At 37.4% G+C, this 19,303-nt stretch overlaps 1 protein-coding gene across 1 annotated transcript; it reads left to right on the forward strand.

The window, feature by feature from the left end:
• The first annotated feature begins 17,097 nt into the window (after positions 1-17,097).
• Positions 17,098-18,783, forward strand: LOC112127973. The gene has a single exon (XM_024229646.1). It carries the CDS (start codon positions 17,098-17,100, stop codon positions 18,781-18,783), a length of 1,686 nt encoding a protein of 561 aa, XP_024085414.1.
• The last annotated feature ends 520 nt before the right edge of the window (positions 18,784-19,303 follow it).

Raw genomic sequence — 19,303 nt, forward strand, 5'->3', positions numbered from 1 at the left:
GTTTTTAATTACTTTTTTCAAAGATAAAGAAATTCATGAAGGAAAGTAGAAAACCTAGTTGACGGATGGGTAAAGTGTAAATTGTGTAAATAAAGATTAATAATAATAATAAAAATAAAAAAGGAAATATTGAATGAATTTATTAAACAGTTTTTAATTTGGGTTCGAAACCGAAATAGTGCAAGTGTTTACTTATTTACCAACTTTTATTAAAGGGTAATTGTATTATTTTATCATTATTCCCTGGAATAAAAGAGTTTTGTCTATGTCATATCTTGTTAACACTATGTTGTAATGTTAAAGAACGTATCCTGTCCGCTGCTGAAAAACGTAAACTTAAATTAAGCTGTTGCGTTGCAGAATGTGAGAAAAAGGTCTCGTTTGTGCATTACGGAGGATAGAGAGCATTTCGAATCGAAATTTTAAAAAAATTTAATAAATTCGTTCAAAATTTCCTTAAGTTTTGTATTTTTTATTATTATTAATCTTTCCTCCTTACCAATCCGTCAACCACGGTTTTTCCTTTCCTTCATAAATTTCTTCATCTTTGAAAAAAAAAAAAAGCAATTACACCACTACAAAAGATTTTAAAGGGAATACGTATTTTGAAATTTGCTGGTCGTTAGGTTTGAAAATAGTAATTTAGAGTCACCATAGTAAGTTTTTCACCTTTGAAAAACCTACTAAAACGCTTATTTCCCCAAGGTTTACAAGTTTAGTATTGATTACATCCTATTGGAAACTTAATGTAGTTTTCAATGGTATCAACGGTTTTGTCCAAAACCTTTTAGTTTTGGAGTTACCATTGTTTATTTGAAGCAAGGTCGTGAAATCTTAGAAAATCAGAAAAAGGGGAACAACTCCGATATTGTTGAGATTCGGACCATAGTTAATTAGAATTTTTTGGTTCAATTTTGAACGTAGAATTTATTGGCAAAGTTTGTTATGCGAGTAGCCGAACACCCTATATTTCGTCTTTTGTAACATCTACAGAGAACAATTATAATTAATTTTAAATACATATAGACATATCACAGATTCTCGACAACTTACAGGTACGTGGTTTTTTTAAAATATTTAACATGTGCAAACCTTTTTAAATTTTGACTACGTACCTGTAAGTTGTCACGTTCTGACCACAATCCACGAGACTATTAAATGCAGGAACTTAGTAGAGTTTCTGTCTAGCAAACCTCCATCTGGTTAAGTTAAAACTAAATTATTATTAATTACATCACATTTTTTTCTATTAGGGAGAAAATATTAGATTAAAAACCACAGCTATCATGGCCAAATTACACTACAACGCTATTTATTTTCCCGTACATGTACCAACCATCCAAACTTGCCTATCTGGCGGCAGATAATTAAATTAAAAAAAAAAATAAAATAAAATCAACAAGCAGAACCTCCCGGGCAAGAGGTTAAACTACGTCCAATACCCCTCCTGTACCTGGTGGCCTTCCGTAACACTTTATCCCCTTACTAACCTCATTACCTAACCTTCCATTCCTATAATAACCCCTTCCCCAACACTAACCTCCTCCCTGTTCCTTCTCCCGGCGTCCCAGGCTTTAAGGAGGGGGAGGTGTGCCGGTTCACCTATAGTGGCAGCCCCACTAATCGGCTAGGGCCAGGGTGGGTAGCTTCCCCCTGGCCTAAAACAAACAAGCTCCGAAAAATACAAAAAAAAACGCCGTATATCCGGAAGGCGAAATGCCGGTGACGTCGGGGGCACAGGCCACCCTCGGCGTTATTCACTCGGGCCCCGTTGGAGTTGGTGGAGAGAGCAGCGCCACCCAACGTATGGATACTGCTAGGAACGGAAAAGGTAACACCGAATTAGTGAGGACACTGCAGCCATTTGAGCCGGAGTCCAAAAAAAGGAAAAGAATTAGAAAAGAAAAGAGCGGAAGTGATAGTGAAGACCAGATGACAAAGAATTTCACAAGATACTGGATCATGGAAAAAAAAGAGGGGGATTTTAAAGATGACTCNTGCCCTGAATATTTCAGATATGAGTGGGGACGTGGAACGAGACGTCCACATCCTCACAGAAAATGTAAAACAGGCCGCCGAGCACTCAGTGCCCAAAACAGGAGGAACCCCCATTCGTCGAAAGGGGGTGCCGTGGTGGACTGAGGAGTGTAAGGCGGCAAACAAAGAAAAGAAAAGGGCGCTTAAAAAATTGAAAAGAAGTCTCACGTCGGCCAATTTAGAAGATTTTAAAATAAAAAGAGCAAAAGAGCGAAGGTTATTGACCCAACAGAAAAAGAGAAGCATGCAAGAATATGTATCGGGGCTAAATAACGAAACATCGCCGATACAGATATGGGGAAAAATAAAAGCGATCGCGTGGAAGACAAAAAAACCAATAATACCAGCACTAAAAGTGACTGATCGAATCATCACGGAGCTGAAGGAGGTGGCCGATGCGCTGCCTCATCACTACGAGGAAGTGTCGAGCGATCGGTCATACACCGAAAGGTTCCGTACAGAAAAGCGCAGAATGGAACAGCTTGTACTGGACTTTACTAGTGAAAACGAGGAAGAGTACAACAGACCAATAACGATGGCTGAACTAGAAGAAACCTTAGACGATCTAAAAGACAAAGCTCCTTGTATCGACGGCGTCCCTAACGCGATGCTTCGCCACTTCCCAGAGGTGGCTAGGCGTCGCCTCTTAGAGTTGTTTAATAGCATTTGGCGCGCCGGAACATATCCGGAGCAATGGAAAGAAGCCATCATAGTACCGATCGCCAAAGAAGGTAAAGACCCCAACCAACCATCAAGCTACAGGCCGATATCGTTGACCACCTGCTTGGGTAAAGTTCTCGAGTCTATTATAAACAGAAGACTAGTATGGAATTTGGAGGCTCGGGGACTCTACTGCCGACATCAGGCGGGATTCCGGGGAGGACATGCTTCCGTTGACCAAGTGGTTCTTCTCGAGGACGAGGTGCAGACCACGTTCCTGAATAGGGAACATGGCGTGGCTGTGTTCTTCGACCTCGAGAGGGCATACGACACGACATGGAAGTATGGCAGTAGAGGAAAAACGCCGGTTCTGGGACCGCCTCGGTCAAAGTCCAACTTTTTCGGACCGCCTCACAAGTCGTGAAGTGTGCCGGCGTGCGCTAGTTCAAAGGGGCTGTGGTGAAAGATATAGTCAATGCATTCGTATGTGCAGATATGTCAAAAATGACTGCTTTTATGACGTCACAATCGGCATGCAGTTGCTTGTTTCTTTTTTTCTCTATCTAATTATAACTTTTTTTTTTTAAATATGTTTAGGATATGTATTTTTTTCCATTTTGATATGAGAGGGATATTTTGTAATTTGCTTATCATAGGTACTTAGAAATAAATAAAACATATTTAAATTATCAAATAACACATTTTTATTTAATCAATTACAACATAATAAAATGAACATTTATCTAACAAAATCTATATTATATCTTTTATTTTGAAACCCGTTGTATATTATATTAATCTTTTTGAGTGACTGCTCGTATTCATCGATCATGACGTCTGTGATGGCTTCGACGATTCTGCTCGGGAGAAAAATTTTTCTCTGATAATCTTCATCTAGTGAATAATGTCCGACATATTCTATATGTGCAATAACTGTATTGCCGTATTTGGTATTTATTCGTTGGAATTTTTCGATTTCGTATTCAAATCCAATTCGCAATTGAGAAATTTTACCAATGTTGTTGTCTTTTTTCGCAATTGTCGACAAATATGAGGCAAAAGAAGACATCTCGTTGGTTCTTTTTTTATTATATTGTTGTTCTCTGATATAAACAATAAGATACGTTATAGAAAAATATTAGTAACTATACCATCGTTAATTGATTATAAGTGAAAACTTACTTACCAATACGTGTGTGTGTACACAGTTCGAAAGTCGCTGATATAATGAGTCGTGGGAGTCAAGCATGATCATACAAGTTTATTTCGTCACAACCCCCTCTACATACCCAACCATCTCCCTCTTTCATATGCGATCGTTGCTCCCTCTATACACAAACCCATGTATTTGATCATATCTCGAATTCCGACTGAATTTTAGAACTCTTCTAAAAATTGTCTCTAATAACTTAAATAAATGGCATTTATTTTACATTAAAGAGTGGCGAACGTACTGTTAAATAAAATAAATTCCATAATTTTAATCTGTAGGGGGATATACTTTTATTAGGGGTCGAAAACCATCTTCCTGCTTGGATGGATTTCTTAACTCGTAGAAGTTACCTTGTTATCGCATTAAAATAATATCGTGGGGTCGTTGATGCGAGAGATGTGGTACCACTCTTTCGTTGACGGTCGCGGGTTCGATCCCTGCTTATCCACTGGTGTTTTTAACATAGTTAGTCAGTAGGTCCTTACAAAGCCATCGTAGAGTTTAATAATTTTTTTTAATAACTTCGTATCTCTCTTAGTTTTTAAGCCCGCTCACTACGTCAAAGTGGAGATACATCAAGGAGGTTTGTTTGAAATAAATTTCAATGCAATACTTTTGGTTTACGGGTATTTTACCACCTCGCCAGTGACCAAACATTCACCCAGGTTTACGGGTATTTTACCACCTTGCCAGTGACCATACAACCACACATGTTTGCAGGTATTTTACCACCTCGCCAGTGACCATACATCCACACTTACTATTGCATGAAATTTATGAATGACCCTGACGGTGATTTCACGTATATAGGAGCTCGAGGTAGTTCAGTTATCGACTTGTGCTGCGTCTCATTGAATATACTCCCCATTATTCAAGACTTCTCTATAGGGTGTGAAATTTTTTCTGATCATCTCCCAGTAACATTTTCATTGAAATCATTGAAGCTTGATGGAGGAATCACTCCCTTGCTTCCCCAAATTAGGTGGCGTGTAGGGAGGGAAGCTGCTTATCAGGAAATGTTGACCAGAGAGGTACAGAAATGCGACGTTGAACAATATCCCACTGACAGAGCAGTAACCCTCTTGATCGAATTAATTAAAAAAGCAGCTGTCTGGCATAGAGAGGTTGATAAGGTTAAAAAGCANCTTGCCGTATTAAGTTTATTTTCTTGTTTGAATTATATGTAAATTTTCTTTTTTCTTCTTGTGTGCAATAAACTTATTATTATTATTATTATTATTATTATATTATTACATCCACACTTACTATTGCATGAAATTTAGTTCAAAGAAAATATTTATTACCAAACACTTGAAATTTATATCAAACAACAACAAAAAAATTATAACGATTAAAAAAATCATAAAATTAATTGTAACGTACAAGTTTTTTTCTATAATATGTATTTCTTTATAGATAAATAAATATATATAAATTATTAAAGTAAAGTAACTCTCGTTTTATAAATAAATGGAAATTGTTCATAACCAAAAAGACATTTGATAAAGCTACCAAATAATAACAATAATAAAATAAAGATATATTTCCTTTTTAGTTACATCGGTTAAAAACATAACCGTAGATTATCAAAGTAATGATTAACTACCCGAGTAATTATCGTACATGGAATAGTGGCCATGTGGTAGTGTATCTACTGAATTTACTATTTGACACCTTTTATCATCAAGGGGGCTCAATGCTAATTTATTTATTTCTTCAGTATATACCTCATGGTGATGAGATCGAATAGCTCTCATTTTCGTACGGAGAGGGAATTTTTTATAAATGCATTTTAGATAGTCATCGAATGAGATGTTTCGATCGACGGATATTTTCGAAATACCTTTGATCTTTTTCGTCTCCTTGTTTTTTTGTTTGTAAGCGTACATCTTTGAACGTATCCCTTCAAATTCTAGAATAGGTGTTCCTCCTGCTTCGTCTTTAAATTTCCCAATTTGTTTCATGTTTTCTTTGGAATAACATGGATGAGTCATTTCATAATCCGAGGTATCGAAATTGTGTAGAATTTTTTTCATTTCTTTAAAAAAATCTTTACTTGTATTTCATAAAAGAACGAATCCGTGTCCATGTATAGAATTCGGATTCTATCTTTACAAATAGGTACCATTTCGTGGTAATGAAAATTGTACATTAATGTTTTTGACAAATCGAGAACCGCCATTCCCACGAATATTGGTTTGTTTAAAAATATAGATTCACGATTCAAGTGAAGGATGCATAAATTTTCTGAAAAAATGGTTCTGTCTTTGAATGTTGGCTTTGCTATTAATTTTCGCACTCGTTCTTCGCTATTAACCAACTTCATTTTCAATCGTTTTCTAACATTTTCGTAGCGATTTTCCGAAAATTGCGTTAACCATCAGTTTAAAAAAAGATTTTTCGAAATTATTGTTAGCCTTCTTTCGTTTTTCAACATTCAATTCTATATAGCCTTGTAACAATTTAGTTTGTTTGAATCGAATAACACGGTGGATCTTAGTAATTTTTAATCCCAAGCACATGGCTCATTTTTGTAATGAGCAACATAATTTTTTTTATGTTCTACGGTCGTTAACAATTTTTTATACTTTCCATTTGGGGGGATTTTCGTTTCTGGCAATAAAGGGAAATCTTTATGATTATCATGTATTGGGTTGTCCGGAAAATAATGCAGGATTTTGGTATTAAACAAAAAAAAAAGAAACTAGTTACTTTAAAGCAATGTTCTTTAATCAAAATAATTTCCCATACTCTCAATACATTTCTCCCAACGTGTGGNAAAATCCTGCATTATTTTCCGGACAACCCAATAAATCCTGAGGGTAGTGGATATCCGCTTCAATGAAATAACCATACTCTCCTTCGTCTTCTATATCATCGATGATAATATTTGGATCAACCCATTCAAATTTACCTATAGGCAGTAGTTGGGTCATAGCCCACCCATATAGATTATTAACATCATAATATTGTAAAAACGTAGTTTTTTTTGTGTTATCGTATTCAGGCAAATATTCGTTATTGGCAATCGAATGTTTTTTCAACACTTGACACACACCACCCTCTCTCGATCTTCATATGCATGTCATAATCGGTTATCAACTCAATGGAAACATCTGTATGGTTGAGCGCTGCATCCCAGGCTAATCCGGGAGCAGTTAAATAATATGCGGGATCCAATTTGTAAATTCCCATGCACACATCACGATAATTTTCGAAAACGTGTGCTAAGATTAAAACGTCAGTCTTCAGATATAGGTCTAGATATTCACCCAAATTCTTTATATGGAATGTTTTCCACACATTAGAAGCGTGTTGGTAATCTTAATCAGAAACAGATTGACCAGTTAAAGAATTAAAAAAAATGATGCTTAGCTGGAAGACATGGGTAATCATATTTCTCATGTGAATCAATGAAATCATAGCAAAAAAACGCCTTTCCTTGTGACTAATTTGACTACTTCATCGTTAAATAAACTTTTAACATTTGAAAATTGATTTCCAGGCAGATTGTCTGCTAACGATTGTAGACTGTCAGGCATTAATCTGTACGTATCTACAAAACGAATTCTTATTCCATTGATACGTTTTGAAAAAGAAATATACACCTCTTCAGAGTTAGGCACTATTTCAATTCTATTACCATCTTTGGCTAATGCTTTTATAATAAAATGTCCATCGTATTTGCTTAAGTTGTGAATAAAAACCGGAACAAAACTTGGTGTTTTTAATTTAAGATTGCACGAATTGTGTACTGCTCCGATATACCTTCCATTGAGATGATTATGATTGTGAACTTTACGATCATGTTCCGTATAAGATTTTTCACAAATATAACATTTTTGACTGTGATTATAATCTTGTTCTTCATTAAGAGTTAGAGGTGTTATCGTCTCGTTACTCTCATACAGTATTTTAACTCCATGAGCTATTTTTGTTAGTGTGCTAACAAAATTTTCAACGACTTCGGGGCCTCTATATATAATTGGTTTTGTCCGAATTTCATCAGGTATTTTTGATAATGGAATTTCGTGAGACAGTTTTACGTAAATTCCGAAACTGCTAGGTTCGTGTTTTTGCACCCTGTTCGTGAACGATTGATTGTTGTTACGATCACACGAATGAATTTTCAAAAGAATACTCTCAAAGTCAGAACAGGTAGGCGATGAGTGTTTTGCATATTTTCAAATTGAATTACTGGAACATGATCTACGTTTTTTTCAGGAAGAACTATGCGGGTGGGTTTATTTTTGTTACAATATTGTTTATGAGATTCGTATTTTTCATTACTATTTTCGTTTGTTCTGTCGAAGTGAGTAAAACATCTTTTACAAATGAGAAATCCGTGTTGGTGTTTGTTGATTTGTCTTCCCACAAGTCTTTGAAAATTTTTAATGTAACAGTAATGCGATATTGAATTTTTTTCCAGGAAAAGTAAGTCCCTGTGGTCTTCCAACTCGCATTCGACAATTTTTAGAGGATAAACATAATTTTTCTCATCAAGACCAAATACATTTATCGAGATGTTATTAACCTTCTCAAAAACATATATGTCCTTTAACGGTGTCGGATAGTTAATGCATGAAAAGTCATAACGATTTAACATATTAGAGTAAGACGAGACTCTTTCTGGATGTGTTCGCACGAATTTAGAGAGTATAGAATATTTAAAACAAAAACCATCTGCGTTATTAACATTTATAATGGACTTTGTTACGGATATACGTTTTGGTATATTTATGTACCCAGATCCTCTTAGTGGTCTATATCTATTTATTCTTATTAGCAAACCATCTATTTTATCCAACACCCATCCAGACCCTTTCATGTGACATTCTTCTACCTCAGTGATTATTTTATCAATACAATAAGTTATAAATTCTGATAAATCTGACGTGATTAATACAGTTTGGTTTTTTATTTTAAAAGCTCTATCACAAATATCGATGGTTTGTGGATTTATATACTGACATTCCAAAACAAAATTAAATTTTAAGGCTTTAAATTCTTTTAAAACCGATGCTATTTTGGTTGTAATCACTGAAATATTAGCAACAAAAAATAAGGTAATGTCTTTGATGTTTTTCGTGTTTTTTAAATAATATGTTTTCAGATTGTTATTAAATGCCGTTTCAATTTCAATGCATCTGTCATCATCGACCGAATCCATATCGAGACGAGCTTTTTTTCGTAACAACATGCAATTTGTTTTTTCTATTTTCACGCCAATTTACGCAACGCAACTCATGAACATGTCTAGCTTTGACGTTATCAAATGGTTTGCCGCACGTTCCGCAAATACGCCAGCATGCCTCGTCGAAAGACGATTGAAAAGGTAGATCATATGAGGTGGATGGAATGGGGTTTCTGTATGAACTATCATGTACTTGACAAGATACATTTCCAATATTTACCAAAGTAGGGATATCGCCATGGCGACTTTGTATGGAACTATATTGCAGTTGACATGTTGCTTCATGTTTTTCTCTCAATGTGTATGTATCAAATGCTTTTCCGCAAAACATGCAAATAGACAAAAAATACTCATCGTGGGGAAAATGATCAGAGTATGATGATGAAGAACGTTTAAAGCAATAATATTTGCTATGTCTTTTGAGATTGTCTTTCCTGTTGAAACGTTTGTTGCAGTTTATACATTTCAAAATTGTTTCTGATGATGAATGACAAGTTTTGTTATGCCTAGTGCGGATATCAGGTCTTGAACCTTTTATGACAAATATTACATAATTTATTATTATCCATCTTAATAAATTTAGAGAACAAACGAACTACAAAACAATAATGAAATCTTGAAATATTAGGGGCGAAAAACAAGAAGAAAAAGGAAACTTGTTGATCAAATCAAAAGAATGAAAGGATATGATAAAAAATATCCAAGTATTATATAAAATAACGAAACTATTTTATCAAAATAAAATAATGAAACAATTTTATCAACACAAAATAATGAAACTGTTTTATCAAAACAATTAAGTTCATTCAAGCCTATAAATGGAAAAGACGTGTACACTGTTTCGCAGATCGAATATATGTGAGTGAGAGTAGCAATGGCGAGAGGTGGAAGGGGAGAGGCATGCATAGACAAGTTGGTAAAATTGGAGGGAAGGGATTGACATGCTCGATCATGCACCTACGTGGCGAAAACAATTACAAAAATCAGCTCAGTTTAGATTATGGCCACCAGGCGCGCTACCGATGGATAATAGCGAAGAACGAGTGCGCAAATTAATAGCAAAGCCAACATTCGAAGACAGAACCATTTTTTCAGAAAATTTATGCATCGTTCACTTGAATCGTGAATCTATATTTTAAAACAAACCAATTTTCGTGGGAATGGCGGTTCTCGATTTGTCAAAAACATTAATGTATAACTTTCACTACCAGGAAATGGTGCCTATTTTTAAAGATAGAATCCGAATTCTATACATGGACACTGATTCGTTGGTTGTATGGCCACTGGAGAGGTGGTAAAATACCCTGGTAAACCTGTATGAATGAGAAATATTATATTAATGTTACACTGAAATTTATTTCAAATAAACCTCCTTGATGTGTTTCCACTTTGACGTAGTGAGGGGGCTTAAATACTAAGAGAGATACGAAGTTATTAAAAAAAAAAAAAAAAAAAAAAAAAAAATCAGTTGACATGATGCGGTTTAAGAATCAGGATGTTTCGATCTCGATCAGGAATGTCGATAATGATTCAGAGGATAGTCGATTTTTTAAACATAGTCCCTTATTACCGAATAGCATTAGATCTCTCATTTGTGGTCCTTCCAATTGTGGGAAAACAAATTTAATATTAAATTTGATATATAATTTAGATGGGTTGAAATTTCAAAATATATATCTTTTTAGCAAATCCATTAATCAGCCAAAATATGTGAAAATGAAAAACATTTTCTCCACATTTAATAATATTCGTTTATTTTTATTTGATAATAATGAGCAAGTGCCCCAGCCAAACAAGGCCCTTTCCGATTCTATCATTATATTTGACGACATTGCTTGTGATAAGCAAGATCGGGTTAGATCCTATTTTTGTATGGGACGGCATAGTGGTATAGATTCGTTTTACCTATGTCAAAGTTACACGAGGGTCCCCAAACATTTGATAAGAGATAATGTCAATTTACTTATTGTTTTCAAACAAGATTTATTAAATATGAGAAGGATATACGAAGATCATGTAAACTCGGATGTCATTTAAGGAATTTTCTTATATTTGTCGAAAGTGCTGGGACGATAATAATTACGGATTTCTTGTAATTAACAAGGATTCTCCGTTGAAAAATGGGCGTTACCGTAAAGGTTTCGATATGTATATATTGCTTTGATACGGATAATAGAAATCAGTCATGCATCAACAATGGAAAAATCAATATCTCCATGTTTGATGCGAGAAATAGCCGAAATAAGAGAGAATATTAGGAAAAAATATAATGCTCTTAAACGAGTGAAAGAGGAAAATGACGAATATCACAAAGTTAAATATAAACCTATTGTTAACGCCATAAAAGAAGCATACACCAATCGACCGAACCAACTAAAGCGAGAAGCGGAAGATGACCATCACCCTAAGAGACCGAAAAGATTATACATACCGACTCCGCTCGAAAAGACGCCTGTTTCAACTCAAAGTGTGTTGAACGTATTTAGATCCCTGTTCCAAGACATAGATTTGGTCCCATCGTATAAGGATGAAGAAGAAACAGAGCCTAAAAGCCCCCAAAATTCACCCGGAATCATTGAAAACACCGACGATGACAATGAGAAACTGCAACCGATGTTCTCTGGACCTCACGTGTTTGAGTTCACTCCGTGTAAACCTATACTGGAGCAAGTGAGCGAAGAAGTTAGAACTCCTGAAGGAATAAAAATGGCTTTCGATTTTTTGGAAAAAGTTGGTGAGACTCCATCTAAGTACGTTATGAAATTTTTAAATAATGACCTAGGAGGGTTGGATCAAACTTATGGGGTACGTTACGATGGAAAACAATTTACAATGGGTGACAGTATAGTCACGATTGGAAATAATGAATTAGAGATTGGTGAAGAAAGATATATAGCTACACCCGGACTCATGGAATTGATATTCATGAAAAACCCGAATTTCACGCTTATAGATGCTGATGATAGAAAAAATTATAAAAATATTCTAACGCACACAAACGCTCACAGGAAACATTACAGTAGCAGTGGAGATATAAATGCTGTTCGTTCGCATCCTAAATGGCCTGTGATATCCTCCATGTTCAAATACCAGCCTCAAAAGTCAAAAACGGGGCTGCATAAGATTCCACAACCGAAACGAGGTTTCGGGGTAGTAGATTATAATCACATGATTGAAAGGTTAAAATTTTTATTAACCTCTCGAGAGCAGAATAGTAAATCTGAAATCGAATACATTGAAAATAAACTTCGCGATGCTCGTATAATTGTATAAAACCTTCCATATCATGCGAATATGAATCATTTCCTGATTTGAATCTGTATAACAAACATGTCGGAGGTGAAACGACAAATCGTAGAAGAAATTCATCGACCTGCTAGAAGAAATTTCAAAAGGCGTAAGGTAATATTGAAGGGAATCGACGATTTATGGCAAGCGGACCTGATAGAGATGGTACCTTACAGTAAACAAAATAAAGGTTTCAAATATATATTGATAGTGATTGACTGTTTTTCAAAATATATTTGGGCGATGGAAGTAAAAAGGAAATCGGGCAAAGAAATAAACGCCGCGTTCAAAAAAATTTTACAATCATCCGACGGTCGTGTACCAAGAAATTCGCAAACTGATCGAGGCAATAAAGAAACAAATTCTCTGTCTAAAAAATTCCGTATAAATCATTATTCAACCTACAGTAATGTTAAAGCATCTATAGTAGAACGAGCGATTAGAACCATAAAAACAATGTTTTGGAAAAGATTTAGCCTTCAAGGATCTTACGAATGGTTACCATTGCTGAAGGAATACGAAGATCCTTTGTGGACAACACGAATGCATATATTATAAAGAATTGTCAATTTTAGATTTGGATCACTATTCAAGTCAGCATTGGGTTTTCAAACCTCCGGAGGAATGCGAATTAAACGAGTCCAGTCTTCCAAGTACATGGGTTTGTGTACAGAGGGAGCAACGATCGCATATGAAAGAGGGAGATGGTTGGGTATGTAGAGGGGTGTGACGAAATACACTTGTATGATCATGCTTGTCTCCCACGACTCACTATATCAGCGACTTTCGAACTGTGTACACACACACGTATTGGTAAGTAAGTTTTAACTTATAATCAATTTACAATGGTATTGTTACTAATATTTTTCTATAACTTATCTTATTGTTTATAGCAAAGAACAACAATATATTAAAAAAAGAACCAACGAGATGTCCTCTTTAACATCATATTTGTCAACGATCGCGAAAAAAGACAACAACATTGGTAAACTTTCACAATTGCGAATTGGATTTGAATACGAAATCGAAAAATTCCAACGAATAAATACCAAATACGGCAATACAGTTATTGCACATATAGAATATGTCGGACCTTATTCACTAGATGAAGAGTATACGAGAAAAACTTTTCTCCCCAGCAGGATCGTCGAAGCCCTCACAGACGTCATGATCGAAGAGTACGAACAATCACACCGAAAGATTAATATAATATACAACGGGTTTGAAAATAAAAGATATAATATAGATTTTGTTAGATAAATGTTCATTTTGTTATGTTGTAATTGATTAAATACAAATTTGTTATTTGATAATTTAAATATGTTTTATTTATTTCTAAGTACCTATGATAAGGAAATTACAAAATATCCCTCTCATATAAAAATGGAAAAAAACATATCCTAAACATATATAAAAAAAAGTTATAATTAGATAGAGAAAAAAAGAAACAAGTAACTGCATGCCGATAGGGACGTCACAAAAGCAGGCAATTTTGACATATCTGCACCCACGAATGCATTGACTACATCTTTCACCAAAGCCCCTTTGAACTAGCGGTCCCCGTCAGATCCCATGAGTGAGGTGTGAAGCGGTCCGAAAAGTTGGACTTTGACCGAGGCGGTCCCAGTATCTCCAAAGAGGGTCGGTGGGGGGGGGGCACACCTCAGAAAACATGTGGACCGGGCGGGAGTGGAACCGGGAAGGCAGGGAAGTGAGGGGGTCCTAGTATCTCCAGTTGACCGGGCGGGAGAGGAATTGGGAAGGCAGGGAAGTGAGGGGGTCCTAGTATCTCCAAAGATAGTGGAGGGGGGAGTCTACACACCGCCAGACCACATGAGAAGAGGTCGTGAGAGGGAGTGTGGAGGGAAGGGAAGCGAGGGGGTCCCAGAAGTGACCATTTCCTACTACTAAAGATCAATGACACAATATCATTATAAAAACTTACATAACATGTTCAACGTTGTGAAATGTGTAGGAAGGCATAGATGAAGAATTTGTAGTCGACAACAAAATACATATGTATACATATTTTATATTAATTAAAATTAGGTTTTATTGTCGCAGTTCTATCCGATATAGACAAACATTTAAACATTAAAACTTTGCCAGTATTTTTGTACCTATAAGAAATAATTACCTGTAAGGAGACGAGAAGTGCAGAAAATATTTGATAAGCTCTTTCTCCAGGTGCGTTCGGCTCCGGCCTGAAGGGAATGAGAATGTGGTGGATTCCGAAGAGTGGGACCAATATTAGCGCCGCCCTGACAGCTTTTCTCAAGCCAATCGGAGCCGGATTTGCTGAATTACAATGCAGCTTTGTCAGCAAGACTCGAACGACGTTTATGAGAAAGCCGAGGCTCGCGAGCATCGAGAAGCACACAGGCGCTGTCAGGATCCACTGAGTGTGTGACTCATTCATCCAACATCTACAAACCAGTGAATTCAAAAGTTTTACTTCAAAAGCACATTTAGCGAGATTGTACATATAAGCCAATAAATGATCACTATGGCCATATTTCATGACTGTTATAATGTAAATAATATTAGGTTGACCACAGAGAGATGTCAGCAGTAATAACAATATTTAGAAAGATTATCATCGCGTAAATTGTTAAAGTTAATTTGGAAATAATCTGAAACCATAGTGTTCGGGTTTGAATAAGTTCATTCGTTTTTTTATTATTATTCTTTTTTTTTATCGAAGTCATTTTTAATTATTTAATAAATCATTGCAGTTCGTTTTAGTTTAAAAACGTTAAAAAGATGGAAAAGCGGCCAGAACGCGATAAGAACTCTGTGTTTATGAACTGTTAATGCTCGGGCTGTAAACACAGGTCCGAACTGTGAACGCGCAAGCGATTGGGAACGGGAGGAAGTTAGTTGTGATCCAGCGTTATTGCCTGCCGATCCTTCTTGATTAACCAGGAAAGACTTTATAGTTTATTTTGCCTTGTTTTATTTTAATTTTTTTAAATCAGAAAGTAACTGAAGAGTTTTTTTTTGTTTTATTATTAATTTTAACTGAGAAGTAATATTGTTTATTAATTATTTTGTATAAAATCTATTTTTTTCTTAATACACACTTTATTTGTGAACCAACGCAAACAATTTTTTTGTTGTAATTCATTAACAAAGGACATTCTGAATCTACAGTTCCGGCAACCGCCGGGGAAAGGTTTACCGCCCAAATTTCTTACAAAAAAAAAAGTTGGAACCGGTCACCCAAACCCCAACATTTGGTCCTCCGGGCCGGATAGCTAGAATTTAGAATGCCTAAAACGTCTAAAAGCAAGGATGACTTTGAAGATTTACACGATGAATTGGAAGACCTAGCCGATGATATCCAGAACACTCTTGATCTTGGATTGGCAGCCATTAAGGATGAAAAGAAGGCCCCGCTGTTCCAGGCCCGTATGTCACGACTGGATTCTGCCTATGAAAAATACTTAGATCGTTACAGCAGTATTCGGTCCTTGTGTAGGTCCGCTAATATTTCAATGGACGATTACAAGGCAGCCAAAGTAAAGATAACCGCAGTTTATTTTGAGGCCCTTGCAATGGGTACGCATACATCTTCCGCGCTCACCGCTACAACCGGCCAAGATTCCACGCAGCCATATATTCACCTCCCCCAAATAAATCTTCCCACATTTAACGGCGATATGCACCAATGGCACAGTTTTAAGGATACCTTTCATGCTTTAATACACACAAATAAAGGACTTTCAGGTATTCAAAAGTACCATTACTTGAGGTCGTCACTCCGAGGACCTGCAATTCAAGCAATCGCTACCATACCTTTGAGTAACTCGGAGTACCCGCAAGCGTGGGAGGCTCTTATCAAAAAGTACGATAACAAGAGGTTACAGGCGGCTAATTATCTAACTAAGATTTTTTCCTACAAGCCCATGGTTAGAACAACATTGGAATCCTTGCAAGACTTAACGGAGGTTGCATTAGAGAGCGTTACATCATTCAGGCGTTTGAGTCTCGAGGATGAAGGCGGCTTCATCTTGATGACATTTATTTTGCACCTCCTTACACCGCAGTTGCGCGAGCGATTTGAGTCGTCTAGACTGGATCCGGACGCTATACCAACATTAAAAGAACTTACTGACTTTATGCATAGGCAGAATATAAGTAGTCAGGCGGAACTCCTCGCTACCGGATCAGCCTTGAGCACTGTCTCACCGAAATCTCATCGGGAGCCAAAACGAGTTCTTTACACTCATGAAGCTTCATCCTCGCCAGCTGCGAAATGCCCATACTGCCTTCAAAACCATTTATTATTCAAATGTCCTCAGTTTAAAAGCTGCAGCGTAGTCAACCGCATATCTTTCTTAAAATCACGGCGAGGAATGTGTTTCAACTGTTTATCCTCTACACATCTAACGTCAGAATGCAATTCTACTTACGGATGTCGTGTTTGTGGAAGGCGACACCACACGCTTTTACATACGGACAAAATAGATTCACTCCCACCGCAACCCACTGGACCGCAACATAATGATACTCGCCAGGCTGATAAAGATGAATTCGCTCCCACAAGCAGAACCGAAGACGTCCCTCATGTGGCACGTCAAACTGTACTTTCAACAGCCGGTCGAGGCCGATTAAATGTGCTTTTAGGCACTGCCAAAGCTCTTANCAGTTTAAAAGCTGCAGCGTAGTCAACCGCATATCTTTCTTAAAATCACGGCGAGGAATGTGTTTCAACTGTTTATCCTCTACACATCTAACGTCAGAATGCAATTCTACTTATGGATGTCGTGTTTGTGGAAGGCGACACCATACGCTTTTACATACGGACAAAATAGATTCACTCCCACCGCAACCTACTGGACCGCAGCATAATGATACTCGCCAGGCTGATAAAGATGAATTCGCTCCCATAAGCAGAACCGAAGACGTCCCTCATGTGGCACGTCAAATTGTACTTTCAACAGCCGGTCGAGGCCGATTAAATGTGCTTTTAGGCACTGCCAAAGCTCTTATTCGCGACAAAAACGGGAAATGGCATTCCTTCCGCATGGTGATAGATAGCGGAGCACAACGATCGTTCATTACCACCGATCTTGCAGACAGGCTGGGCCTTAAACGACGGTCCAATCCCCATGGTTTCTGTGGATTGGGGGATAACCCAATAAGCGGAGGAGAGACTCAGGTGGCTTGCACGATTTCGGCTGCCCAACAAACCTCCCCTACCCTGTTCACCGATGCCGTAGTCGTACAACGGATTAGTTCTCCTCTGCCCTCATACAAGCTGGCCGAAGACGTGATTTCAGGATTCAAAGATCTGCATTTAGCCGATTCTACTTTCGGGCAGCCAGGTCCCATTGATTTTCTACTAGGGGCTGATCTATTTCCATACATTCTTGATAGTGGATTCAACAAAAGACCCACTAATTGGCCGGCAGCGATTTCAACGGTGTTTGGGTGTGTCATCATGAGTCGTTTACCAAGCACCCATCATGATACACCTGACCGAATGCTCATAGCAACTGTAGTCACTACGCCAACATTAACAGAAGTCCTGGAGCGGTTTTGGCAGATTGAGGAAGTTACAGCGACCAATCGGGTAAATCCGCGTGACGCGTATTGTGAGGAACATTTCGTAAGCACACATCAACGCGATCCGTCCGGAAGATACGTGGTGCGACTTCCCTTCCATACGCTTCCGCCAGAATTTTATAATTCGCGAACTACAGCCATGAATCGGCTCCATAGGCTGGAATGCAAATTAGAAAAGGACCCGAATTTAAAATCCGCGTACGACAAAGTTATAAAGGAATACCTCTCACCTGGCTACGTCGACTCTATTGATACTCCGGGACGATATTTTCTTCCGCACCATGGAGTAATAAAGGACAGCGCTTCAACCCGTTTGCGAATAGTTTACGACGCTTCGGCTCCAACCTCGTCCGGATCTCTTAATGATTATATGTGTCCTGGTCCAAAACTTCAAAACGATATAAAGGATGTCATGCTAGCATTTCGTCTGCACCCATTTGCACTGGTAGCCGACATCTGCCAGATGTATCTGCAGATCATATTACATCCGGAAGATCGCGCCTTCCAACATTTCGTGTATCGTTTTAACATCAACGATGCGATTCAGGACTTCAGGCTTAACCGAGTTACATTCGGACTGAATTGCTCTCCCTTTCTCGCTATACGCACACTGCATCAGCTCATATTAGATGAAGGTTGGAGATATCCTCAAGCATCCCACGTGCTGATGAATGATATTTATGTTGATGACATATTAACTAGCGTGCGTTCTCTTNGACGATATTTTCTTCCGCACCATGGAGTAATAAAGGACAGCGCTTCAACCCGTTTGCGAATAGTTTACGACGCTTCGGCTCCAACCTCGTCCGGATCTCTTTAATGATTATATGTGTCCTGGTCCAAAACTTCAAAACGATATAAAGGATGTCATGCTAGCATTTCGACTGCACCCATTTGCACTGGTAGCCGACATCTGCCAGATGTATCTACAGATCATATTACATCCGGAAAATCGCGCCTTCCAACATTTCGTGTATCGTTTTAACATCAACGATGCGATTCAGGCTTAACCGAGTTACATTCGGACTGAATTGCTCTCCCTTTCTCGCTATACGCACACTGCATCAACTCATATTAGATGAAGGTTGGAGATATCCTCAAGCATCCCACGTGCTGATGAATGTTATTTATGTTGATGACATATTAACTAGCGTGTGTTCTCTTGACGAAGCCCTGAGTCTCCAAAACGAGCTAGTTAAACTATTAAAGAAAGGGGGATTCGAGCTGAAGAAGTGGAGAAGCAACCAATGAGTATGATGGCCTTTTTGGGAAGGTGTTGGAGAATTTTTGAGGTAATAAGATCAAAACCTGGAGTTTTCTTGGATTTTAGCTGTTGTATG

Source organism: Cimex lectularius, unplaced genomic scaffold (assembly GCF_000648675.2).
Source record: "Cimex lectularius strain Harlan isolate CLEC.00 unplaced genomic scaffold, Clec_2.1 scaffold5, whole genome shotgun sequence".
NCBI classification, from domain to species: Eukaryota; Metazoa; Arthropoda; class Insecta; order Hemiptera; family Cimicidae; genus Cimex; species Cimex lectularius.